The sequence below is a fragment of the Suricata suricatta genome, chromosome 15 (genome assembly GCF_006229205.1).
Source record: "Suricata suricatta isolate VVHF042 chromosome 15, meerkat_22Aug2017_6uvM2_HiC, whole genome shotgun sequence".
In the NCBI taxonomy this organism is placed as follows: domain Eukaryota; kingdom Metazoa; phylum Chordata; class Mammalia; order Carnivora; family Herpestidae; genus Suricata; species Suricata suricatta.
The window spans coordinates 78,539,125-78,566,880 of record NC_043714.1 but is presented as its reverse complement, the minus strand read 5'-3'; the positions used below and the strand labels follow the sequence as shown (position 1 = coordinate 78,566,880).

At 42.9% G+C, this 27,756-nt stretch overlaps 1 protein-coding gene and 1 long non-coding RNA gene across 3 annotated transcripts in view; one reads left to right on the top strand and one right to left on the bottom strand.

Moving 5' to 3' along the window:
- Positions 1 to 74: 74 nt before the first annotated feature.
- Positions 75 to 17,397, bottom strand: LOC115279088. The gene is made up of 2 exons (XR_003903202.1): positions 17,202 to 17,397; positions 75 to 349 (listed from the first exon to the last, which is right to left on the bottom strand). It is a non-coding gene; the product is annotated as an uncharacterized LOC115279088 (long non-coding RNA).
- A 67-nt stretch (positions 17,398 to 17,464) lies between these two features.
- The window catches only part of ZNF16 (zinc finger protein 16), an 18,305-nt gene continuing 8,013 nt past the window's right edge, over positions 17,465 to 27,756 (top strand). Inside the window, exons 1-2 of one of the 2 annotated variants that reach the window (XM_029923612.1) lie at positions 17,465 to 17,593; positions 20,996 to 21,200. In XM_029923612.1, the coding sequence (XP_029779472.1) occupies positions 21,005 to 21,200 (196 nt within the window). In that variant the 5' untranslated portion in view covers positions 17,465 to 17,593; positions 20,996 to 21,004. Of the gene's footprint in view, positions 17,814 to 20,995; positions 21,201 to 27,756 lie in introns of both variants that reach the window. The other variant, XM_029923611.1, reaches the window with a different exon arrangement.

Here is a 27,756-nt window from a genome sequence, read left to right as displayed (position 1 = left end):
GATCAGTTAATATTTGGGATAAGCTATAATGGAATGGTGTTTTGTATATAAGAATCAGGCTAAGAAAGAAGAAGTAAGAACAATTGGCCATTTTATTCCTTTATAGTGACATTTTCACTAGTGAAATTATTCCAGTTTTCCTATTCATTAAAGGACCTCTCTTAGAATTTGACTCCAGTCTTTTTTCTTACATTGACTTGACCTGCACTTCAGATCTTATTTTCCAAGCTGTTGTCCATATAGTAGTGGCAGTGGTCTTCACTTGTCTTCGAATGTCGAAAGGCCGATTGGAAAGTCTGCCTCTTGGTGATAATCCTCCTAAGCATACTTCACCACTAATAGCTTTGACCTAAAAAACAAAATTAAAACGGGAATGAATTTACTGTGATAATAATGGTTATATGCTGAATGAAAATTGTGATTCAGTCAATAAATCTTTACTTTTTTTTTTACCTTTGCATGTGTCCAGCATTGTGATTAATGCTTTGCATGGGTTTTCTCATTTAACCCTCACACCAATTCAGTGACGTGGGTACTTTTATATACCCTGTTTCACAGTGAGACCTGAAGCACAGAGAGTCAGCTCAGTGGCAGTGCTCTCTGTGTGGCTCCAGCGACCAAGCTCTTGATACCTCCTGAGTCCTGCAGGTGAGCAAGTGCTGCACCCCAGCACCCCAAAAATGAAGGCAGTGCTGGCAAGGAGCTTACAGCCCCAAGCCTGGCCCATCTGCTGATACCAAATGGTACATTTTACTTAAATGTGGTTTGGTAGATGGGTCTTTTAGGTGTTTTATCAATGAAGAAAAATGACAAAGCAGTCCAACGATAGGAGCCTCTGGCTTATGACTTCACTATCCATTGCCCAACAGGCATGTTCCACTTAAAAGAGAGGGAATGTCCGTCTTTTCCTGAAGTGACTGGAAACTTGAGTCTCTGGAAGTTGTGTTAGCAGCCCCCTCTGGCTCTCCTGGCTTCTAAGTCTGAGATAGGGCCTTGGAGCTTTTAACCAGTTAACAACTTTTGCCCTGAGAGAAGGGACCTTTAGGAAGGAAGACAAATGAACTGTTTTTGCTCCAAGGACCTCCTGTCCTTTCAAGAGACAGAAACTAAGAACCCATGGCACTGTCTTCCTCAACATTGTATGTGATCTTGGAATGCCAAATCTGGAAGAAATACTTGGTTTTTTTTCTTTTTAATTTCATCTATATACAGTGGAGGTGTTTCCTTAATTAAAAATCCCAACCTTTATTCTCATCCTCTGTTTCAATTTCTATGGCTAAAACATCCTAATTCCTGTGACGAATTTTTAATTGTTTTAATTTTCAGTTCAGTATTTCATCCAAATTGTATTAAATTTTATTTACATAGTTTTTCATGTGCTCCATTCCAGTCGTAAATTTCTCTCTTGCCTAATTTCTTGGTTCGCTTGGTGATGACATTAATATTGATTGGGAGCCAGACTGCCCCCTGATGATGCAGACCCTCTCTGTGCTATTTGTTGCTTAGCACAGAGCAGTCATCCCTTGGGACCCCCACCTCCTAAACCAAGTAAATTAATTACAATTGAGAAGAGGACAGGGGTGCCTGGGTGGCTCAGTCAGTTGAGTGTCCAACTTCAGCTCGGGTCATGATCTCATGGTCTGTGAGTTCAAGCCCCACATCTGGCTCTGTGCTGACAGGTCAGAGCCTGAAGCCTGCTTTGGATTCTGTGTCTCCCTCTCTCTTAAAAATAAATAAATATTTAAAAGAAGAAGAAGAGAAGGAGATTTCACTTTCTACAGTAGATTAAAGGAAGCTTTCTGGAAGAGATACTCAATCTGCAGTGGCTGGAGCCTACTTCCCCCAAGGAGCATCACCCGGGCTTGAGAAATGCATTGGCGAGGGAGTAGCAACCTCCTTGGAAGGTGCTACAGTGGCTACTTTCTGTAGGCTAGGAGTGACAGTAGGCTATCATGAAAATGGGTTCTGTAACTCGGGGGATTGTTGAATAGCAGACAGTGGCTCATGACCTTTTCAAAGACATGGAAGCATGTCACCTTAACAGGTCCAGGGCCAGAGCAGTAATCAAAATGGTTAGAACATAGATGTTTTGCCCTAGATAATGGTGATGGTGTCTCTGAGACTGAAATAGATAGCCTACTAAAGTTTCTATCAGTGTAAGTTAAAAAAAAAAAAAAACCAGTATGTTTGGTGAAGAGACACCTGAACCTCATGAAAGAAGAAAAAGCCAGGTTCCCTTGAGGAAAGACCCTAATGCTCTCCCTCTATTCATACTATGCCTTATCTCCTTCCCAAAAGGGAATGTGGTCTATAATGGAGTAACCACATTGAAAGACAGGAAATACCCACACTTGTCAGAGATGAGAAAGTAATAATTAGCTTGAACTGAGGAAGAAAACAATCTATTGAACTGCTGGAATTTCAGACAGGGAAAAGTCAGCTTCAAGGTTAATAGGAGACAATACTTTCCTGAAAAAAGATATGTACCTTTAAAATGTCATGACATTTTACATCTGCTTTCTTACTGAGGAACTTTGTTCTGTAATGTCACAGACTACCATGAATGTGTGATAAATTATCAAGAATGAAATACCATATTTCCTGGCAGGTCTAAGTTGTTGACACAGAGAAGCAGCCTTGTTTACAACTGGAACCAGATAAAAAGTTTCAGACACTACATTCCACATCTAAGTGTTGTGGTTTCCAGGGAAATAAGAGCCTGGGTCCACTTCACAGTCCAGAACTAATGTTGACCCACTACTCACAGCCCAGCTTTGCTTCCTGCCCATCTGAACACTGCTTCACACAGATTTTACCTAAACACCCTTCCCTGAAGTCCTGTAACAACTCCATTTTCCTTTGCTTGGTGAAACACCCCCAAACTTCATGTTTGTCACCCTTGTGGTAATAGTTCCATCACCCTAACTTGGTTGGAGTATACGCTTGTTTCTGGTAGTCTGAGGATGATCAGGCTAGGGGAGAGGATACTGGACTCTGGCTCTGACTTATGTTGCTTTGAAGCGCCTGGGTGGCTCAGTTGATTAAGCAGCTGACTTCAGCTCAGGTCATGATCTCACAGTTTGTGGGTTCAAGCCCTGTGTCAGGCTCTGTGCTGACAGTTCAGAGCCTGGGGCCTACTTCGGATTCTGGGTCTCCCTCTCTCTCTGACCCTCCCCCACTCACACTCTGTCTGTCTGTCTCTCTCTCAAAAATAAATAAACATTTAAAAAACTGGACTGATGTTGGTTCAAGATATTGCTGTTGTTCACCAGAGTAATTCATGGATTCAAGTGGCAAATGGATTTTTAACCCAGGATCATTTACTTCACAGTAAGATCATTGGGACCCAGAACTCACCCCATGGTATTTATCCAGATCTTGAACGTATAGGTAGATTAAACATAATTGCACTTGGCAGAATCCCCACGTGAGTTCTCAGAGTGTTACAATAGGAATCTTTGGATTAAACAAGCTGGAGGTGAGCCCAGCTCCCCACTTGTAGGCTTGATTACTCTGGGCAAACTAACCTCTCTGAGTGAGATTGCTTATCTGCAAGATGGGAAAAGATAAAAATCCATGTAGGGCTATTTGGGGGGTTAGAATTAGGTAGATCCAAGTATGCAGAGTGACCAATGTGCTACTAAGAACACAGTGGGCACACAGCAGAGCCAGCTCTCTTTCCTGCCACGCTGGTCAGGGCAGCAAGAACAGTAGAAAGAGCACATTGCCTTTGGAGAGGGGTAGCTTGAGTCTTGGCTCCACCTCACTGGGCTGTTTTACATCGTAAAAGAGGGCATAATATGACTCCTATTGGAGAGAGATTTATGTGTAATAACTCCTATAATGTTGTAACAGTGTTTTCCCCAATACTACCACTCTCTTCCTTTCTTAAAAGAGAACTAGTATAACTGATCATGGATTCATTTAATCAACAAATGTATATGTTAAGTACTTATGCTGGGTATGGTTCTAGACACTAGGAATACAGCACTGGATAAAACAAAATCCCTGTCCTCAGGGACATACATTCTAGCATGGAGAGAAAGATGATAAGCAAAGAAATTATATCATGGTGATGAATGCTCTGAAGAAAAAGAGAGGGAATTAAGTAGCTCCTCATGGGATGGAAATAAGGTATCCTCTCCATCCTATGGCCAAAGAAAAATATCTACAAGCTCTCATCTCAGAAGAATTTGCCATGTAGCTGCAGGGCCTGGGTCCCCTAGCCCACAAGACTTGGGTTTGGAATTGTGCCCTGGATGGGAATAGTTGTTTTCCCTCAAAACTATGGGGCCTGCTTGAGGGTGGGGACTGGTCTTTATTTTCTTCTGTATCCTAAGTATTTTGGTAGAACAATGGTCATTGCATGTTTCAAACACTAGCTAACCACTGTCACTCATTCCTCACCCCTTACACTCTTACCACGCCCTTGGGAAGAGGTTAGGGGTCAGATTTCAGGGTTGGGAGGTCACAGGCTATTCTTTATTGCAGGCTACAAGCACCAGGTTCCAAGGACTGATAACTCACCTGGGTCCCAGCAGTTGGAAGAGGAGAGAGCAGCAGGAGTGAGTGCAAGCTGCTCAGAGACCACCTGCCCTGACCCTCACCAATGCTGCAGGCTGGCTGATCCTCAGTATGGGCAACCACTGTGAACCAAACTAGAGAACCAGACTATAGTAACCCCCAAGACCCAGGAAACAGCAGAGAGCCTCATGGAGTTCCCATTCTCACACTTCCAGATTCCTGAGCCTCAATCCACTTCCTCTTCTCAACTGTCTGGGATTCTACTGCAGAATGAGAGGAACAAGATCAGGAGAGCTCTCTGTATTATTCACAATCCCATTTTTCCAGTAACCTAGAACTAAAGAGCCTTAAGAGGCTCCCAGCTGTATTGAGAATCCCTTTTTCTGGGGATAGTGATTCCCTGCCACACCAAAACATCCATGATGGTATCCAATTCCTAATAGTGAAAAAGATCTGCATTGCATCCAAAACTCTCTCGATGCATTTTCAGGGCAGTTTCTCTGATTTTTTTCCATGTTTATTGGTGTAAATTAACAAAAATAGTGTATATTTAAAGTATACAAGATGATGACTTAATATACTTATATGCTGTGAAATGATTACCACAGTCAAGCTAATTAACACATTCATCACCTCACATAGTTTTCCAACACTTTTCTTTGTGTGATGCAAACACTTAAGATCTATTCTCAGCAAATTTCAAGTATAATATGCAGTATCATTAAGTATAATCACCATGCTGTATATTGGGCCCCCAGAGCTTACTCATCTTGTAACTATAAGGTTATGTCCTCTGACCAACAGCTCTCCATTTCCCACACCACAGTTTCTCTGGTCTTGATCATCCATTCCATACTTCATCAGAATACAAAAAAATTCCATCAAAATGAAGTGAATGAACACCACTCAAGTGGGAAAACCCATAGCTAAAAACAACCTACCTTCCACTCCTCAAAAATAACTCAGAACCCAGCCCTCCCTCAGCACCCACATGGGAATGTACATCTCCAATTCTCTCAATTTCCAAAGTGAATACTACCTCTGGCTATCAGAGCAGTAATGTCACCTCCCCTCTCCTCCACCCCCAGGTGAAGAATTGGAGAGGGAGAGAGGACCAGTCTTCATGGGCCAGGGGTACTGGCCAGTCAGTGACAGGGAAAGGAGAGAAAGGAACTGGGACAGGCATGACCACAGGTGAGTACAGGCACAGGGGCAGGTGTCATGTTGGGTGCAGAGTACCACCCAGGCAAGCAGAGGCTGAGGCTGAGGCTGAGGAAGCAAAAAGTGGCACAACCATGCAGGACCCAGTGGACCAGAATTGGGCATTGGCTGTAAACAAAGAGGCACTGAAAGTTCTGAGAGTATTTAAGCTGAATCATGTTGGGACATGGGATAGATGGCTAACTTTATAGAATTGTTTTAATCAGCAAAAATAAGAGTCAGGGAAGTGGCTGTTAGAGGCCTACTGGTGGAGGAAAGAATGAGAAGGTTATAGGGATGATCCAGGTAAAGGTATATGGGATTTAACTAGTAGCAGGGGAACTGGGCAAAAAGAATGTGTCAATTCAGATGAAGGTGCTATGGAACTGAACCTATCATACAGAAATGGATAAGAAGGTGAAAGGGTGCCAGGTAAAGTTGCTTAGGACTGAAAGGGATAGGAATTATCCAGGATAAAGGTGATATAGGACTGAAATCTTGATAAGCATGCAAGAGAAGGAACAGATGCCAGAAATGTTTAAGGGATAAAATTGGAAAGACTGGACACATTTATATTTATATATTTTTTAATTTAAATTTTAGTTAACACAGTGCAATATTGGTTTCAGGAGTAGAATTCAGTGATTCATCACTTACATACAACACACCAGTGTTTATTTATTTGTGTGAGAGGGAGAGCATGAGCAGGGGAGGGGCAGAGAGAGAGGGAGACACAGAATCTGAAGCAGGCTCCAGGCTCTGGGGCTTGAACCCACCAACTGTGAGATCATGACCTGAGCTGAATGAAGTTGGATGCCTAACTGACTGAGTCACCCACGTGCCCCAGAGCCTCACCTTTAAAATCCCCCACTCATTTCTTCCTCCTTCTGTGTTCCTGCTGAAAGACAAAAAGAGAGTTTGGAGCCTATTTCTTGCTGTCCTCCTACTGTAGATTGTCAACATTAACTTAGTTGAGATCTCTATTGTTTCCATTTCTATTGACACCATTTCTATTGTTACTTATTTTAAAGGTGATGAAGACATTTTCTACTGATCCTTTTCTGTACAACCCAAGTAAGGAAGCACTTTGTGCATTGGCCTTCAATTGACATTTCAGTGTCCCTATTGAAAAGGAGTCCAGGTGTCAGATATGGGGAACCATCTGTGCTGCATTCCGTGGATTCTGCTCTGTGGGGACAGATGGAGTTGTTTGTGATATGTATTTTAAGCTCAGCAGTTATTTCCAAGTAGCTCTGATCCAGGAAGAAGCTTGGCCCAAAGACACCTGAGATGGCAAGGTGACCCAATGTGAGTGAGGTCTGTCCTCTAGGGGTCCTGAGCTCTCTTAGCAAACTTCCAACATGCTAAGAAAAATGGCCTGTTTTGGATAGAAGCCCTAAACTTCACCTGACCCCATGTCCTGACCAACTCATTCTCACAAGTTGATGATGTTCCCATTTCATCAGAGAATGGTCCTCTTATTCAACAATTGTTTTAGAAAAGTGGGAATGATGAGGCGCCTGGCTCCCTTACTAGGTAGAACACAGGACTCTTGTTGTCAGGGTCATAAGTTTGAGCCCCATGTTGGGTGTACAGATTACTTTAAGAGAATTCTTTTAAGAAAAGTGGGAGGGGCACCTGGGGGGGGCTCAGCTGATTAGATGTACAACTCTTGATTTCCAAATCATGGGATCAAGTCCTGCATCAGGCTCTGCATTGACTGCTCAGAGTCTGCTTGGGATTCTCTCTCCCACTCTCTCTGCTCCTCCCCAGCTTGCTTTCTCTCTCTCTCACTCAAAATAAATAAATAAACGTAAAATGAAAAGAGTCTCTTTTGTGGGCTGGGCCTTGGTGTTCCTTCCCTGAGTGATGTGTTTCTTTAGATCAGTTTTATGTTCACAGGAAAGTTGACAAGAAGGAACAGAGAGCTCCCATATATCCCTAAACCCTCACACATCACGGCCTCCCCCAGTACCAACATCCCCACTAGACTGGAACATTCGTTACAATGATGGATATGCTTGAACACATAACACTCAAAGGCCATAGTTTATGATTCTTTTTTAATATAATTTTAGTATTTATTTTTGAGAGATGGGGAGAGGGAGAGAGGCTCAACACAGGGCTCAAACCCATGAACTGTGAGATAAAGACCTGAGCTGAAATCAAGAGTTGTACACTCAACTGACTGAGTCACCCAGGTACCCAGTTTACATTTCAATTCACTCTTGATGTTGTATATTCTTTGGATTTGGACAACTATATAATAACATGTATCCATCATTATGGTATCATATAGAGTATTTTACTGCCCTAAAAATCTGCGTTCCACTTATTTACCTGCCCCCTTCTACCCCTGGAAACTACTGATCCTCTGATTGTTTACATAGTTTTGAAATTTTCATTATCCTACAGTTGGAATCATGCTATATTTAGCCTTTTCAGATTGATTATGCTGGCTTCATAGAATGAGTTAAGATGTGGTCCCTCCTCTTCAATGTATTGGAAGGTTTAAGAAAAATTGGTGTCAGTGCTTCTTTAAATGTTTGACAGAATTCACCAGTTAAGCCATCAGGTCCAGGGCTTTTGGGGGTCTTAGCCTCCTATTTTATATCTAGTCACATTGTCTCTTTCTTCATGATTCAGTCTTAATAGGTTGTGTGTTTCTGGGCATTTTCTCATTTCATCTAGATTATCCAGTTTGTTGATATTCAATCGTTCACAATACTCTTTTTTTTTTTCAAAGAGTCTTTTTTAAATGTTTATTTATTTTGAGTGAGAGAGTTTGTGCAGAGAATGAGGGGAGAGGCAGAGAGAGAGAGGAGACAGAATCCCAAGCAGGCGCTGCTCTGTCAGCATGAAGCCCAACTAAGGGCTCAGTCTCACAAACTGTGAAATAATAACCTGAGCTGAAATCAAGAATCAGATGCTTAACTGATTGAATTACTCAGACGCCTCCACAGCCCTCTCCTATAATTCTTTTATTTCTATCAAACTGGAAGTAATATCCCCATTTCTGTTTCTAATTTTAATAGTTTGGGTCTTTTTCTTAGTCAATATATCCAAAGATTTATCAATGTTCTCATTCATTTCCACACTTATTCATCATCTTATTGTCTTCCCCCAACTTGAGGAGGCTGACTTATCATTTATATGGAAAATTCAGGACTGGTGAACTCAGATGTGGTGACTCCTATGCCATATGAAATTCTCTATTCTTTTTTTTTCTAGTTTGTTTATTTTTGAAAGAGAAAGTGAGTGGGGGAGGGACGGGGGACAGAGGATCCAGAGCAGGCTCCACACTGACAGCAGAAAGCTCACCCAATGTGGGGCTTGAACTCGCAAACTTTGAGATCATGACCTGATCTGAAGTTGGATGCTCAACTGACTGAGCCACCCGGGCATCCCTGAAATTCTCTATTCTTAGAGAGACAGTTAAATGTGGCAAACCTCTAAGGCCCAGATTAAAATTTTTTTAATGTTTACTTATTTTTGAGAGCTAGAGAGAGAGAGAGAGAGAGAGAGAACACTTGAGGGGGGGAGGGTCAGAGAGAGAGGAAGACACAGATTCTGAAGCAGGTTCCAGGCTCTGAGCTGTCAGCACAGCCTGATGTGGGGCTTGACCTCATGAGTTGTGAGATCATGATCTGAGCCAGACACTTAACTGACTGAGCCACCCAAGCGCCCCAAGGCCCAGATTTCAAGCAAAGTTGACTAGTGTCTTAGTTAGCTTGGCTGCTATTACAAAATACCATAGATTGGGTGACTTAAGCAACAGACATTTATTTCTCACAGTCCTAGGGTCTGGGAAGTCCAAGATCAGGGTGTCATCATGATCAGGTTCTTGATGAGGGCCATTTTTTTGACTTGAAGATGCCCTCCTTCTCACCATGTCCTCACATGACAGAGAGCGAGAGTGTGAGTGAGAGAGTTGGGGCAGGGGGCACGAGCAGCACATACTCTTTTTCTTATGAGGATACTTATCCTATCATGGGAGTCTCATACTCATGACTTCATGTAACTAAATTATCTTCCAAAGTTCCCACTTCTAAATGGTATCACATAGGGGATGAGGACTTCAACATGTCAACTTGAGAGACACATTCATTCCATAGCATTCCCTCCATGGCTCCTCAAAATTCTTGTCCTTCTTGCATGCAAAATACATTCTTTCCATCCCTACAGTCCCAAAAGTCTTAATTCACTCTGACATCAACTGTAAAGTCTAAATTCCAAAGTCTCATCTAAATATCATCTGTGTCAGGAGAGCCTGGGTGACTCAGTCAGTTAAGCATCTGACTTCAGCTCAGGTCATGATCTCACAACATGTGAGTTCAAGCCCTGAATCAAGCACTGTGCTGACAGCTTGGAGCCTGGAGCCTGCTTTGGATTCTGTGCCCCTCTCTCCCCCACCCCCCACCCTCCACTCGTGCTGTGTCTTTTGCTCTCTAAAAATAAGTAAACATTAAAAATTTAAATATCATCTATGTCAGATATATGTGACACCTAAGATATGAATCCTGAGGCAAAATTCCTCTTCAGCTGAGAACATATGAAACCAAATAAACCATATGCTTCAAAATGACAATGATAGGACAGGCATAGAAAAGACATTCCCATTCCAAAATAGAGAATTGGGAGGAAAAAAGGGGTGATGAGATCCAAGCAAATTGAAAACTCTAGCAGGGAAAATATCATTATATCTAAGGCTCAAAAATAATCCTTACAGGTTTGGAGCTCTGCCTTCCAGATCCACCAGGGCAGTAGTCTTTCCTCTGTGGCTCTGCCAAACACGGTGGCATCCTGAAGTCTCCAGAAAGTTCTGCAGAGACTCCCCAAGGCTCCAGGCCCATTGAAACCAAGGCAATAATGGGCACCCCCTTGGAAACTGAGAAGACCACCTTGATGATCTCTGCATCACCTTTAAGGTCATTCTTCACTTGTCTTGCAGAATAGTGCACATTTGTAACCAGGTAGCTCTGTGGTTCAGTCCTGTAGGATCTTAGAAGTCTGACAGCCTTCCTTCATTTGTCCCATCTCTGTCCCTTCAATGGAAGTTGGTGTTTTTGCTCATGTCCCATAAGCTCCTTATCAAGTCAAAATCCAGCCACATTCCTGCTGTTCTCTTCTGAACACACTTTCTCTCCCTCTCTCCCTCTCTCTCTCTCTCTCTCTTTTGCAATATGGACAGGCTGAGAATTTTTCAATTTTTATGTTCTGACTTATTTTTGCTTAACAATGCCTTCTTCAATTCATCTCTTCCTCCGTGCATTTTATTATAATAAGCCAGGAGGAAACAAACCACTCCTTCAACATGTTGCTTAGAAATCTCAGCTAGGGATACCTGGGTGACTGAGTCAGTTAAGCATTTAACTCTTGATTTCAGCTCAGGTCATGATCTCATGTTTTGTGAGATTGAGCCCTGCATCCAGCTTTGCAGTGACAGAGTGAAACCTGCTTGGGATTCTCTCTCTCCCTCTCTCTTTGCCCCTCTCTCGCTCATGTGTGTTCTCTCTCTCAAAATAAATAAGCTTTTAAAAAAGGCTTTGTTTAAATAAGATCTCCTCAGCTAAATATCCAATTTAATTGCTCACAAGTTCTACCTTCCACAAAACACTAGAGCACAAATACAATTCTGCCAAGTTCTTTGCCACTTTATAACCAGGATGACCTTTCCTCCAGTTTCCAACATGTTCCTTGTTTCCATGTGCGACTCATCAGAATGGCCTCTACCATTCATATTTCTTCTGACGTTATACTCATGATTACTTATGCATTCGCCAAGAATACGGAAGCTTTCTCTACATTGCTCCCATTTTCTTTCTGAGTTCTCACTTGAATCACCTTCAACATCCACATTACTAGCAAAACTCTTCCAGCCTCTACCCACTACCTGGTTCCAAAGCCAGTTCCACATTTTCAGGTATCTGTTACTCATCACCCTAATTTTGGTACCAAAATCATTATTAGTCAGCTTGGGCTGCCATAACACGACACCATTGACTGATTGGTTTACAAATATATTTCTCACAATTCTCCATGCTGGGAAGCTCAAGACCAGGATGCGGACCAATTTGGTTCCCAGATGAGGCCTTTCTTCCTGGCTTGCAGTCTGACAAATTTTCATTGTCTTCACAGGGGGGGTGAGGTGGCAAGGAGGGAGGAGGAAAGAAGGGATTAGAGAGAGAGAGAGAGAGAGAGAGAGAGGACACACTCTGGTCTCTCCTCTTCTTCTTATAAGGGCATTAATCCCATCATAGGATACCATCCTTATCATCCTTATGACTTCATCTAAACCTAATCATCTCCCAAAGGTCTCACCTCCAAGTACTATCACATCAGAGGTTAGGGCTTCAACACAGTAATCTAGGGGGTTAGGACACAAACATTCAATCCATAACAAGTTTTAACTATTCTTTCCTTGATTTCTTCCTCATTTTTTTCCCTTTAATCTGGTTTCATGGTTCTTTGCTTTTGTTGTTGCAATCAACCATTACCAAAAATTTTCAGGCTTCAGTATATCACTTGTCATGTGAAAAGCAATTTACAGTAGTTCCTGTGGACTATTCTTAGGGTTTTTCCCCTTTTCTTTTCTTTCTAAGTTTAGTAGATAGCTTATCCTTAATAAATTTATTAGAAGTCTGCCTATTATGTCCTATTATGTATTATAGTAAAAATGCCACTATCTCATGAATTAATCTAGAATTAATTATTTTTATTGCAAGGTTGATGAAAAACATTACTTTTCAGTCAATCAGAACCATCTCTCTCTCTCTGTCTCTCTCTGTCTCTCTCTCTCTGTCTCTCTCTCTCTCTCTCACACACACACATACACACAGATACATGTGTTGGCACTATACAAGATGGCCAGCTTCTGAACTGAGAAACTCCCAATGACCATGAGATAGTGACTTCCTAGCCACCAGCCCACACCTCCAACTCCTGACAAGAACTTGAGGTTCATTTGAGAAGGCTGGGGGGGGGGGCACCTGGGTGGCTCAGTTAGTTAAGCATCTGACTTCGGCTCAGGTCATGATCTCTCAGTTTGTGGGTTAGAACCTCATGTTGGGCTCTGTGCCGACAGCTAGCTCAGAGCCTGGGGCCTGTCTTCAAATTCTGTGTCTTCCTCTCTCTCTGACCCTCCCCTGCTCTCTCTCTCTCTCTCTTTCTCTCTAAAATAAATAAAACATTAAGAAATTTTTTAAAAAATGAGAAGGCTGGAGAGGGCATGGGACCAATGATCTATCATATTCTATACAAATTTGCTTTCCTCCAGCCACATTATGATGGGTTTACACAGACCTTGTGTGGGGCATCCTTATCAATTTTCCTTCCAGTATTTCCTGATGTTGCTTCCTGATTTTACATTTACTGTGTTATTCTCTCTCATAATAGATACACAGAGACTGCTGTTTGTCCTTTACAGTCATTCCCTTCTCTGTGCCCTTTTTAGAGATGGAAATGTAGCTGAGCACTTGCTCATCCATGCAAAAATGATGTTTCTGAGTTGTGCTGCAGTGAGGTGTGACTTGTGGGCCATGGGCAGAAGAAATGTGCGCATCTTTTTAGTGTGTCCTCAAGGCCTCACCTTTTCATTTTCCCACTGGAGATGGTAAATGCATCATCTTTGGCCATAAAGGTGCTCTTTGAAGGGTGGAATCCTCAGGTAGAAGGGGCCTATGACCCTCCAGCTTCAGGAAGACAGCCAGCACACTCATGTGGACCATCACAGGGGACCCTTGCCTTGTTAAAGCCAATGTTTGTTTTGAGCCTCTTTACGTCAACTGAGCTTTATTCTAATAAATAATGTTTGGTGCCAAAACAGAACCTAATACGTGTGGAGTTGGCTTAATGATCAGCTCAGTTAGGACAAAGATGTTACAGGTAGAAAGCCAGTGACCCTTGCTATGCATGAAAAGCCATTGGTATGACTCTTGCTTGTGGTGTATTACGAGTAGATTGCTTGTGACTCAAACTATAGCCCTAGAAGAAATGGTTGAAAGTAGTTCAGCATGTTGGCAAGCGTTGGTTACTCCTTGACACGCTCACCAAAGCCCATCTAGAGAGACTTAGGGTAAAGAAAGGCAGATGGAGGAGACCACAGCTGGACAAAGGGGTTTCCCTCTGCCTGTGGCCTGTAATCTGTAAGTCTGGTAAGAAAGCCCCACAAGGTTGAGAATACCAGCTTCTTCTGAACCCCACATGAAGACTTGAGAAAGCAAGGCTCTGACGAGGCAGCCAAGTGTGTGCCCCACATTCCTCTCATATACTCAGATTTCTCAGCCAGATAACAGGGGTCGGTCCAGCATTAACTCAAGTGCTGGCCCGTCTAAGCACTGAGCTCTTCTGACTGCACCAGATCCAACATACATGAAGACAACCCAGTCAAGAGAGTGGGCCTGTGTCTTGCTTGCGGAAGGTCATTCTGCAAATACTTGAGGGATAAATGGTGGTGCAAGTGGCCTCAAGGTAACAGTTACCTTGAGTTGGAAAGACAGAGAAGGATGGCAAGCATATAGTGGCCAATAAATAAAAGATAAGAATCCTCAGACTTAAACCCATAACTAGATGGGATCTTTGTATATGTAGCTGAATGGAAGTATGCATGTAAGAAGCTGACTGAGGGACCCTGCTGTCGATCAGGAAGCTCTTGCAATGCTAGGCAGCTGTGGCTAAGGCAGCCTCTCACATTCCTTTTCGATTGACCATGAAGATTATGGACAAGGACACCCGCCCAAAAGCCAAGTGAGACCTAATAAGGCCCAAGTCCCAGGGAGTTCCTCCCAGAGCTGAGTCTGGATGATAGGGTGCTCTTCCAGGCTCCCTTCCCTGGCAGGAAGAAGGGCTCCAAAATTCCTGCACAGGTACCCACGGGAGGATTTTGCAGACAGGGCACAAAGATGACTGCTAAGTTTGCTTACATGTATGTGAAAACCTTGTATTCAAAGAACTACATAGTTTTACTTAATGTTTATTTATTTTGAGAGAGAGCAAGTGGAAGGGGGGTGGGCAGAGAAAGAAAGAGACAGAGAATCCAAAGTAGGCTCTGTGATATCAGCACAGAACCTAACATGGGGCTTGAACTCACAAACCATAGCCTTGGGCTGAAATTAAGAGTCAGATACTTAACCAACTGAGCCACCCAGGTGCCCCTACACAGTTTTATTTAAAGAACCACATGTCAGACTTACCTTGGACAGTACCAAGCAGAGTTTGAATGCTGCTGTGTGTCTCCCATTCTCCTTCTCCACACTCCAGGTTGGAAGTAACTTGCCCTTCAGTGACAGAACCTGTTGGAGAGCCTGAACCTTGTCCAGAGGGACTGAACAGAACTTTGGGTTTTTCCTTTTGACCAGGGGCTGCATCCTGGTGCAGCAGATGACCACATGGAAAGATTATGGCAGAAGCTGCTCATTAGCCCTATGATCTGTTCGCCTCCTCTCCTCCAAATCAGTGGGCAGAACATCCTCAGGGAAGGCACTTGGGTCCCTGATCACTGCCTAGGGAGCCTGCCATAAAATGTGTGATTTTACATAAGAGAAAAGCATTTGAACCTCAAGTGCTAACACTAGTTTGATCCAGGCTTCTAAGTTCTCCAGCAGTGTGAAGTAGTATCTCACTGTCATTCATTTGTCTTTCTCTGATGGCTGATCAGCAAGCACCTCTTTCATCCCAGGGTCTCAAAATATTTCCAGTGTATTTTTTCTGCTAACCTCATTTCTGGTCACATCAGGTCTTTAGTTGATTTAGAGACTAACATTGTGTGTGCTGTTAGGTAGGGATCTTGCCCTGTTTTTCTCCATTGAGTGAGTACCTTCTACTAAAGAGCCCACTATTTTGCCATTGATTGTGGTGACACGTTTATCATCTATTGAATTTCTACCTCGACAAAAGTCTGACACTGATATCTCTGCTGTCCTGCTTCTGCTCTCTGTGTTTTCTTCTGTCACCACTGATAGCACATCCTCCTCTTCCCTTTTTAGGTTGATTTGGCTATGCAATGATTTTTCTTTTTCCACACACATTTTGAGTGTCCTCCTAACCAAGGAGAACTTTGAATAGATTGCAGTGAATTTATAGCTTAAATTGAGGGGGGAGGAGGAATTTACATCTTTGAAATATTAAGTTATATGACCCAAAAGCAAGAAATACCTTACTATTGACTAAGATCATCTTCTGTGTGCTATATTAGAGTTTCCAAGTGTTCGCCACAGAGGTCTTGAGTGCTCTTTGTTAATTACCAGATATTTTATGGGTTTGTTTCTATCATGGAACACATTTCATTTTTTGTTACATTTTCCTGTTGGTTACTGCTGGTGCAGAGAAATGTATTATTCCTTTTTCTAACTTCTTCGGATACACGCAATATTAACAAAACGTTTATAATCTCTTTAAAAAAAGAGAGTTTTATCCGAGCCCAAATTAGGACAGCTGCCCTGGGCACACAATATTCATAAAGAAGAGAGTTCTCCAGGGCACCTGGGTAGCTCAGTCCATTAAGCCTCTGACTCTTGATTTCAGCTCAGGTCATGATCTTATGGATTTGTGAGTTTGAGCCCCACATTGCACTTCACACTGTCAGTGCAGAGCCTGCTTGGGGTTCTCTCTCTTTCCCCTCCCCCTTCTCAAAATAAATAAACTTCAAAAAAAAAAAAAAAAGAGTTTTCTGCCACACAACAATAGCAACAACAACAACAAAGAGAGTGCTCCTGGGAAGGAACATTTGATTCAGGGTTATATAATTTTGTTTAAATAAGAAGTTAGTTACAAATCATTAGACAAAAATCATTTCAGAAAGTTTAAGAGATGATCTTAAAGTTTTTAGTATATGCAGAGCTGTACGACCTTAATCATATGGGAACTGGAAAGGTTTTAGTTTTGGTTTTACTCTTCTCTTTATGTTTGGACTACTTCCTTTCAGGCTATTTATAAATGAAGCATATGTATAATGTGTTCCAGGTAGAAACTGAGCTCATGCTTTGAGCTTTTGATGACTATGATGTTAAAATACAGCTTCCCTGAGAGTCCATGCAGCGCCTACAAACATTAAAAGTTGACAATTTCCTTTTTTTTAATGTCCTTTATTTTATCAATACATTATATATTTTTCTCTGAAAAATATTCAGTGAATTTTATTATCTTACACTTTATACTGGGTTTCATAAGTTTGAGAATAAAGTGTTTTTCTTTTAATTGCTTTATAAATAATCTGTACTTTTCTAGCTAGTATCATTTTTGATTAAAAGGTTATGTAGACAGTGTTTATAAATTCCAATATTTAAGGTTTTTAGGTCAACTTTATATTATAATTTCTAATTTTGATAATCTGCCTGTCAAATACATACCTTAGAACATTAGTATTCTTTATGTCTAAGCGTATAATCAATTTCTGTAAATGTCCCATGGACACTCCCACTAAATGTATATTACGTAAGTACGGAATTTGAGTTTTTCCATCTATCTACCCAGTTATTTACCGATTGAGCGATTCAGTTTTCCCACGTGCTCCCTCATGTCTTCAAGCTGCAGTCTGTTCCGATTCCAGAACTGTGCCTCCAAATCCTACTACAGCGATCTAGCCCATTCTTCTGCATTTAGTCGCCACCGCACTGGTTGACTCCGAGGCTAGGGAGCTCTGCGCTGGGTCAGGGACCGGACCACCAAGTCGCACTGGCCTCCGGGCGCCTAGAGCGACAACGTTGGCCCGGAAGTCGGGAGAGGGACTTCCGGGGCCCGTCTCGGGGCCGACCCGCAGTACTCCTGCGGCGTTTCGCGTTGCCGCGAGAGGTCACCCGGAGGGGAGGAGTTCGCTCAGGTGACCCCCCCAACGTTTTGGACCGCGCTCCTCCGTGACTCCGATGCCCCAGCGGTGGGTGCCGGCCTCCGGTAGCCTAGGCTAGGCGTCGTGGGCAGAGGGGCGGGCGGGGCGGCTCGGCCTGGGCGGGGTTGGGGCCTCGAAGGCCCCTCCCCAGAGCTGGCCTGAGGGGCGCCCTCCAGAGGGTGCCCAGGACGGCCGAGCCGAACCCGCCCCGGAGCTTGCCTGCAGGGCTGCGAGGCGAAGCTGCCTTAGGCGACGGGGGAGGTGTGCGGTGAGTGACGTCTGGCGCATGGTGGTTGGGGTTCAGGAGGGGCCTCTGGCCTTGAGTGCGAACGGCAGAGCTGTACTGAGCTGCATGAGAAATGAGGTGGTCGCTTGGCGCCAGGTGTCCTGTCTGGAGGCCTCGAGTGATGGATTCACACTTCAGGTGGCGAAGAAGCTCTGAGGAGAGAGAGGGATTTATTCTCCCCCACGTGAGTGGGGCTGAGGGATGAGCCATGCCCATCCTATGGACGCCTGCAGTGGCTGCTTTCTGTTTGTCTTCCCAGCCGAGAGAATCTGCTTCCAGACTTGTTGGCAGAATCAAATCCTTTGAGGTTATTGCACTGAAGTGCCTGTTTTCCTTGCTGACTGTCCTTAAGTCGTGAAGCCCCAATCCCTGCACAGAGACCTTGCACTCAGAGTCAGCAATGGTTCCTGTAATTAGATTTGGTCCACCAAAATAATTCTCTCTGCAGTCTCTTCTGCTGTGTACAGTATCATATCCACAGGTCCCAGGGATTGGGATGTGGACATGAGTGCTGAGAAACAGTCTGTTTACCGTAGATTGGGTTTCTGTCCTCCTGGGCAAGATCCCACATATACTGAGGTGAGAAAAAACAAGATTTAATGAGCATAGACTGTTCTGGAAGGGTACATTAGTAACTGGGAAGGGGAACTGAGTGGCTGGCTGAGAGTGTTTCACCATTAAGTTCTTTTTTGCCTTTTCATATTTGAGCCATAACACTGTGCCTCCATCCAGTGACCATGATGATAATTTCAAGAATTTTATTTTACTTTTTAAGTTTATTTGTTTTGAAAGCAAGAGAGAGAACAGGCACACAGGCCTGGGAGGGCTAGAGAGAAGGAGAGACAAAATCACAAGGAGGCTCTGCACCATCAGAGCAGACCCCAATGTATGACTCGAACTCAGGAACTGTGAGGTCACCACCTGAGCCTAGATCAAGAGTAGGATGCGTAATTGACTGAACCACCTAGGCGCCTCTTCAAGAATTTTAAAATAAAATGAACTGGGGCACCTGGGTGGCTCAGTCAGTTAAGTGTCTAACTCTTTGATTTTAGCTCAGGTCAAGATCTCATGGTCCATGAGTTCAAGCCCCACCTCAGGCTCCATGCTAACAGTGCAGAGCCTGTTTGGAATTCTCTCTCCCTCTCTCTCTGCCCCTCCTGGATGCAAACTCTCTTTCTCAAAATAAATAAACTTTAAAATAAAGTGAACTGAGTGAATATTGCAAATGGTTGAGTCTCCCCTTGGGAGAGGGAGAGTGAAGGTTCCTTCTGTCCATTGAAGCAACATCTGTTCTGTTCTGCTACTGCATAGACAAGCACCTTCAGTCCGTGCTCTCTCTGCTTTGGATCTGGTCTGTGCCATTCCTTTGAGCACTAGTGTCAGGTTAGTTCTGTCTGTCCTAATACAGAAATGTGGCCAGTGTTTCACCACTCAGGCAGCCAAGGGCCCTGATAGTCTCTACACCAGTGACCCTGCCCCTGAGCTCTGTCCCCACCTTTGGCCCCATCTTCTCCTACCTACCTCTCTAACTAGGCATTCCCTAAGCCCTCTTCCCTGGGCCTGGTTTATTTAAATTCCTGCCTGCCCTAGGGTGTTGCTTCTTCCTTGCTGCCTCTGTTTCTTGCTGGTCTCAGACTGTCAAAAACCAATGATTTGGTTGGACCTACCCTTGTGGTTCTTATCTGCAACAAAAACTATCAGGAGACTTTCAAAACCAGGGCCTGTAGATGAGCACACCCGGGGCCACACAGTGAGGTTGCAAGTAATGTGAGAGAGAGGTGCATGGGCCTGGACTTCTGCTTTTATTAGAGTTGAGGGTAGAGACCTAGGGGTTCATGGACTCACTCTTTATTGGTGAATTTGAAACATAAGAGTGGGAATTTAAAGATCAAGAAGAGAAAAATGACAAGTGACCCAAATGACCAGTTATCAGAATCAACCAAGATTGCTAAAAGGAGGCAGCCAGGCTTTTTATCTAGTCCAGTGGCTGGCAATGCATTTATTCTCCCATAACCATCTTTGAAATTGATGCCTCTTTGCAGTGGATGCCTCAGAAATTAAAGCTAAATTCAGGCATTTGCCTTACAAAACAAAACAACACAACACAACTGTCAGGGCTTATACTACACACTGCCCAGTAGGCAGGCAGTGTCCACAGTGGGCTTCTGCTAGCATTTCCTGATTTGTCTTCTGAATCTCTGAAGGACAGGGGGGTCATCATCTATCAATGGTTCAGTGTGAATAAGGGGCCAAGGGGTATTGCCACAAATGAGTAGGCACTGAGCAGAGCGTGGTGCCTTTGAAGAGACAGGGCATTGGGAGCAGTCGAGGAAATCACTAACTTGGACCCATCACATGTCATTGGGAATATTTTATCTTCTCACAAAGAGCATATAGAGCTGGAGTTTAGCCCAAACTTGGAAATCTTCACAGGATAAGGGTGTTTATGCCTGCCTTTCTTTTTTTAAATTTTTTGTTTTTTTTTTTTTTTTAAATTTATTTTTGAGAGACAGAGACAGTGCGAGCAGGGGAAGGTCAGAGAGATAGGGAGACACAGAATCTGAAGCAGGCTCCAGGCTCTGAGCTAGCTGTCAGCACAGAGCCCGACGCAGGACTCAAACCCACAAACCATGAGATCATGACCTGAGCCGAAGCCGGACGCTTAACCGTGCCACCCAGGCGCCCCATGCCTTCCTTAATCAAAGAAATTGGTATAGGTTCAGAAGTGAACCCTGGGGTACAAACATGAAGAGGGGGACAAAGAGGAGCCTGGGAGGGAGCCAGTGGTACAGTGGGAAGACAGGGATACCCATTGTGGATGCTGCCAGGAGGGCACAATTCAGATACCATGGTGCTCCGCTATGAATGGATCTGATGGTTCACCTTCAGGACATTGTGTCAGGAATGAGGGGTGAGCCCACAGTGGGTGCACGTTTTGTGGGGCTATTCTCCTATCTTGGCAGGAGCCCTTCTAGGGGTGCTCATGGGACACTTTGTGCTCACCTTGCCCTGGGGTCAGCATCTTACCCTTTCCTGAGACTTAGCAGCAGGCCCTCCTCTGGTCTCAGGCTGTAGGAGTAGAAAAAGACATCCTACCTGGTGGGAAGGTGGATCCCTGGAGCTAGGCCCACTGCACACTCATCTGTATCCTTGCTGGTCTCCAGGTCCCAGCCATGCCAAGCCTCAGAGCTCGCTCTGAAGAGGCAGAAATGGAGCCCTCAGTTCCTGGACCATCTCCTTGGATCCCTGCAGCCCAGCCGTGTGTGAGTGATGCTCCTGCCATGACCCACCGTGGATCTACACTCCGTGATCCCCAGTCCTGTGGCTACACTGAGCCAGGAACCACCCCCTCTCACCATCAGCAGCCAGGTACTGGGGGCAAGTTCTCCACTGGTGCCCTCATTCTAGAGGGACTTTATCCATGTCACCCTGTGCTTACCCTCAGAAGGCAACCATGTCATCATTAGAGATAGGGTGCCTCATGGACTTGAGGGCCAAGGCTAGAGATCGAATGGAATTTGACCTCTCCCCAGGCTGTCTTGGTGCCAGAGCAGGACACCGTGCTTTCCACACCTGACATAGAGGGTGTGATATGACGGTCACCGCTGAGCCCTGGCCAGCTCAACTACCAGGCTGGTGATGGTTGCCTGCATTCAGGGAACTGCCCTAATTCAGGCTTTGGTCCTGCTCCCTTCTTGTTGTATTCACACTGCCTAGACCCTCTGATCCACTTTAGAACACTACTAGAGAGTCTTTTCCAAAGAGCCTTCGACTAGCTTGCCTTTTCTATGGACCTCTCAGCAGTGATTAGAATGGTTACTAGTGCTAACTTTCCTTCCTGGATCTGATGGTAGCTCTTTTACAAGAGACATTTTTAACTACATGGGACTGGGACCTAAGGTTATTCTCAAGACATCTGGGCAATGTACAGACTGTGTATGTCCAGGGAAAGTTGGGCTGATGGAAGTACTGATTGACAAACCTTGGGAACTTCCTGGGTATAACTTAAACTGGTCCCTGTACATGGAGGGGAAGGAGAGGCTAAATAACCAAGCAGACAACCCAGGTTGGTAGGTGGCAATTTAATAAGCAAGGGAACTTATTTAAGAAGCTTGTCTTGGGTGGCTGCAATACAAGTAAATCCTAGCACCTGCCTGCCAAATCTTAACATTTGATAATGTGGCCTTAACTGGGTTAGTCATAGATACTGTCCAGATGGTCTCAGCACCGTTTCACTGTCTCAAGGCTCTGTCCTTGGGGCAGCTTCTGGGAACAGGGAAGGTAAGCACTTTGTACATCCAAGGACAAATGAGAGGATGAGGAGCCTTCAATTGCCTGGATCCAGCTCATGAGTCAACCAGTGGTTGCATCCTCTCAAAGACCTCCCCCAACAAGCCCAGGTGGTGGTACAAGGCAGTCCTGAGTGTGTTGGAGCAGGAGAGTGTCAAGGGATGAGAGGCATGAGGGGTCCCCAGAAGTAGAAGTAGCCGTGAGAGACAGGCCTACTGACTGCCCCACACAGAGGCAGAATGTGAGCCAAATGGGTAAGGGTATGCTGGGCAAAGAATGGTGAGAGAGGCCAGGCCCTACTCCATTAAAGAAAAAAAATGGATGGTAACATGTTTTTTTTTTTTCCATAATATTTTATTGTCAAATTGTTTTCCATACAACACCCAGTGCTCTTCCCCTCAAGTGCCCTCCACCATCACCACCACCTGTCTTCCCCCCTCCCCCCTCCCCCCCCAACCCTCAGTTCATTCTCAGCTTTCAATAGTCTCTCAAGTTCTGCATCCCTCTCTCTCCCCAACTCTCTCTCCCTCCTCAGGTAACGTATGTTTAAAAATTTTTTTAATGTTTTTATTTTTGAGAGAGAGAGATAGAGTGTGAGAAGGGGAGGGGAAGAGAGAGAGGGAGACAAAGAAAGAATCTGAAGCAGACTCCAGGCTCTGAGCTGTCAGCACAGAGCCCGACATGGAGCTCGAATTCATGAACTGCAAGATCATGACCTGAGCCAAAGTTGGACACATAACTGACTGAGCCACCTGGGCACCCCAGTAACTCATGTTTTAAAAGCCACAGGGGGAGGGGGTGCACCAGGGTAGCTTTAGTCAGTTAAGCATCTGACACTTGATTTTTGCTCAGGTCATGATCTCATGGTTCATGGCACGGAGCCCCACATCGGGCTCTGTGCTGACAGTGTGGAGCCTGCCTAGGATTCTCTTCCTCTCTCTGCACCCCTCCCCCCCACTGACTCTAAATAAACAAACAAAACATTTAGAACCATAAAAAAACTACTGTGGAACAAAATGGTGGAGTAGGTGGCTACAAATATATAGTCCTCCACAAAACAAACAGAAACTGCCAGGACCAACTTCGTCAGGAATCTAGAAAACAGGTTTGCAGCAACCAAGTGAATGCCAAATCAAGAAAAAGACAACTTTAAAATGATAGGAAAGCTTTGTGGTGTTTTTACTTGCTAATGTCTCCAAACATCCCCTGGCTCAGTAATAGTCTTAAAGTGAGCAGCTTGTGTTCCCAGTGTGGGATCATGGTCCCTGACTGCAAAGGGAACAGAGAAGACCAATTCAGCAATTATTTTGTTTGTCCCGTCCTATGTGGGGTTGGATAAAGTATTGATGCAAAGTGCTTATCTCTGTTTTGCCTAACTCAACTTACTCAGGGCAGAAAAGCAGTGGGTTCAAAAACATTCTAAGGGGAACTAAAGACCTCCAACCACCTAGGACATAGCTTAACAGTACAGTCAACCACTTAAAGCCTAGGAGGGAAAGCTGGGGGAAATGAGGACTTTCAAAAGCACCCTTGTATATCAGGGAATTTAGAAAGCCACATACATGCCCAAGACAGGACGTGTGTTCTGAAAAGGCCTCCAAATCATAGCTTCATCTCTGGATCATCTCTAAGTTCAGTAAAAACAGAAATCTAAGTACCCCAGCACAAAGACTGGGAGACCTGTATTACTTTTCTTTTACTGTTAGCATTCACGGAAATCTCTGTCAAAAGACTAGCTGAACATAAGCCAAAGAAACAGGCTGAGCTCAGTGACCACACGACAGACTTGTTTTAGTTTACAAAACTTGTTTGAAAAATCACTAGATGAACAGATGATTGTAGCGTTCAACAATCAGGAACAGCAAACCCTAGAGGAGGGAAAGACGGATTTACAGGTTATCACAATAAATATTCAAATGTCTAGCTTTCTTAACAAAAAATTACAAAGAATACAAAGAAAAAGGAAAATATGGCTAGCCCATTCAAAGGAAGAAAATTTATTGGCAGAAAGTATTCCTGAAGAAGCAGATGCTTGACAGACTGTGAACCAACTACCTTTAATTTGCTCACATAACTAAGAGAAACCAGGAAAACAATGTGCAAATAAAATATCTAGAGGTTTTAGATTTATATAATTATAAATATACAATATATATTTATATAATTCTGAAAATGAACAGAACAGAAATTCTAGAATTGAAAGGTACAATCACTGAAATGAACTCACTAGAGAGTTTCAGCAGCAGATTGGAGCAGACAAACCTGAAGAATCAACAAACTGAAGGTCGAACCATTGAAATTATTCGGTCTGAGGAGCAGGAAGAATAAAGGTTGCATAAAAGTGAACATGGCCTAACAGACCTATGGGATACCATCAGTGCAACCAACATACACATTATGGAAAAGAGAGAGAAGGGGCAGAAAGAACACATGAAGAAGCAATGGCCAAAATGTCTCAAATTTGAGGAAAGACATGAATATACACATTCAAAATGTTCAACAAACTCCAACTAGGATAAATTCTAAGAGATTCACACAAGACTCATTATAATCACATTGTTGGGGCACCTGGGTGGCTCAGTCAGTTGAGCAGCTGACTTCAGCTCAGGTCATGATCTTGCAGTTCGTGGGCTTGAGCCCTGCATCAGGTTCTGCGGTGGCAGCTCAGAGCCTGAAGCCTGCTTCTGATTCTGGGTATCCTTGTCTCTCTGCCCCTCCCCTGCTCATGATCTGTTTCTGTCTCTCAAAAATAAATAAATGTTAAAAAAAAATTTTTAAATCATATTGTCAAAAGACAGAATCTTGAAAACAACAAAAGAAGTGACCTGTCTCCTATACGGGATCCTGAATAAAATTAGCAGCCAGTTTCTCATCAGAGCCCATTGAGGTTGGAAGGCAGTGGGATGACCTATTTAAAGTGCTGAGAGAGAAAAAAATGCCAACCAAGAATTCTATATCTGGCAAATTCACCCTTCAAAATGATATTCCCAGATATTTTCAGATATGAGCTATGGATGTTTATTACCAATAGACCTGCCCTATAAGAAATGATAAAGGAGGTCCTACAGGTTAAGATGAGGGGACACCAGGTAGGGACTAAAAGCCATATAAACAAAAATCTCTGGTAAAGGTAACTATATAGGTAATTATAAAACCTAGTGTTGTTATATTTTTTTAGTTTATAACTCTACTTTTATTTCCTAAATGATTTAAAGAAATTGGTAAAAATAATTATAAATCGATGTTATTAAACATATAACATGTAAAGATACATTTCTGACAACATGAAAGTAGGGAACAGAGGTGTATAAGAGCAGAGGTTTTGTATGCTGCTGTGGCTAAGTTGATATCACTTCAAACTTGATGGTTATATTCTGGGGATCTTATGTACAACATAGTGATTGTAATTAACTATATTCTTTATCTGAAAATTGCCAGAAGAGTAGACCTTAAAAGTTCTCACCATAATAAAAGGGGTTGCCTGGCTGGCTCAGTCAGTAGAGCATTTGACTCTTCATCTTGGAGTCATACGTTCAGGCCCCACATTGGGTGTAGAGATTTCTTAAAAAAAAAAAAAAGATAACCGTGTAAAGTGATGGATGTGTTAATTAACCTTATAATGGTAATCATTTTACAGTGTACGTGTATCAATGTACAGATAATCACATTGTACAACTTAAACTTATACAATGATGTATGTCAGTTATATTTCAGTAAAGCTGGGGGAATAAAAACTAAAACAGGTGGGATTGGGGAACCACACTACATTGTTTTCGGATGTTAGGATGTTGGTTGTCCCCATTGTACAATCCCCATTGTACCACTAAGAAAATATCTTTAAAATATACATAAGAGGAAGAAAGAGGAAAATTAAGATGGTACACTACCAAAAATAACACAAAAGAAGACAATAATAGAGGAAGCGAGGAAAAAAAAGTAAGAACCCAAAAACAGCAAAATGAAGTACATCCTTCCTTATCAATAATTACTTTAATTATCAATGGTTTAAAACTCTCCAAAGGCTGATATTAACACAGTGGATGAAAAAGCATGATCCAACTATATATTATCTACAAGAGGCTTACTTTATATCCAAAGACACAAATGAGTTTAAAGGGAAAGGTAAAAAAAAAAAAAGATATGTGCAAATAAATAGTAACCAAAAGAGAGCAATACTATAATACCACACAAAATAAACTAAGTTTAAAAACTTTAAGAGAAAAGAAGGATATTATGTTTGGATAAAAGAATCAATTCATCGGGGCACTGGGTGGCTCAGTCGGTTGAGCGTCCAACTTCGGCTCAGGTCATGATTTCACAGTTCATAGGTTTGAGCCCTGTGTTGGGCTCTGTGCTGACAGCTCAGAGCCTGGAGCCTGCTTCTGGTTCTGTGTCTCCCTCTCTCTGCCCCTCCCCTACGCATGCTCTGTTTCTCTCTGTCTCAATAATAAATAAACATAAAAATTTAAAAAAAAAAAAAGAATCAATTCATCAAGAGGATATGTTACAAACTTCTGCATGCAGAGAACCCCCAAATATATGAAGCAAACATACATTTGAAGGGAGAAATAGATAGTTCTACATTGTAGTTGGAGACTTTAGTACATTTCCAAAAATGGATAGAACATCTAGACACAAAATCAGTAATGAAATAGGCTACTTGAACAACACAATAAACCTCTTAGACCTAATGGACGTGTATATACACACCATCCAAAGAGTACATTTTCTTCTCAAGTGACATTCTTCAATATAGACCATATATGTTAGGCCACAAAATAAATTTCAATAAATTGAAAACAGCTGAAGTCATTTAAAGTATTAACTCCAGTCAATAACAGCAGAAAATTTGAAAAGTTTAAAAATATGTAGAAATACTCTTAACCAGTGGGTCAAAGAAGAAATAAAAGGACATTAGAAAACACCTGCAGACAAATGAGAACTTGTGGTATAGAAGGAAGGTAGTGCCAAAGGGGAAATTTATAGCAGTAACCTAGTTTTATATCTTAAGGAACTACAAAAAGAAGACGACGACGACGACGACTAAACGCAAAGCTAACAGAAGGAAGGAAATAATAAAACATTAGAGGAGAGATAAATGAAAAAGAAAGTAGAAAACCGTAAAGTCAAAAAAAAAAAAATCAAAAGTCGGGTTTTTTAAAAAGACTAAAATTGACAAGGGCACCTGGGTGTGTCAGTTGGTTAAGCGTCCAACTTCAGCTTAGGTTATGATCTCACAGTTTGTGGATTTGAGCCCCGCATCAGGTTCCATGCTGACAGCTCAGAGCCTGGATGGAGCCTGTTTCAGATTCTGAGTCTCCCTCTCTCTCTGGCCCTCCTCAACTCATGCTCTGTCTCAGAAATAAACTATAAAAGAAATTTTATTTAAAAGATTTAAAAATTGACAAACCTCTGACACAAACATTTAAAAATTCAGAAATGGACATTATTACCAATCTTACAAAACAGGAGTATAAGAGAAGACTATTAACAGTTGTGCGCCAATAAATTATATAACCTAGATGAAAGAAATTTCTAAAAACAAAAACAAATTACCAAAGTGACTCGAGAAAATAAAGTAGTATATCCCATGACCAAGTGGCACATAACCCAGGAATACAAAAGTAGTTTAACA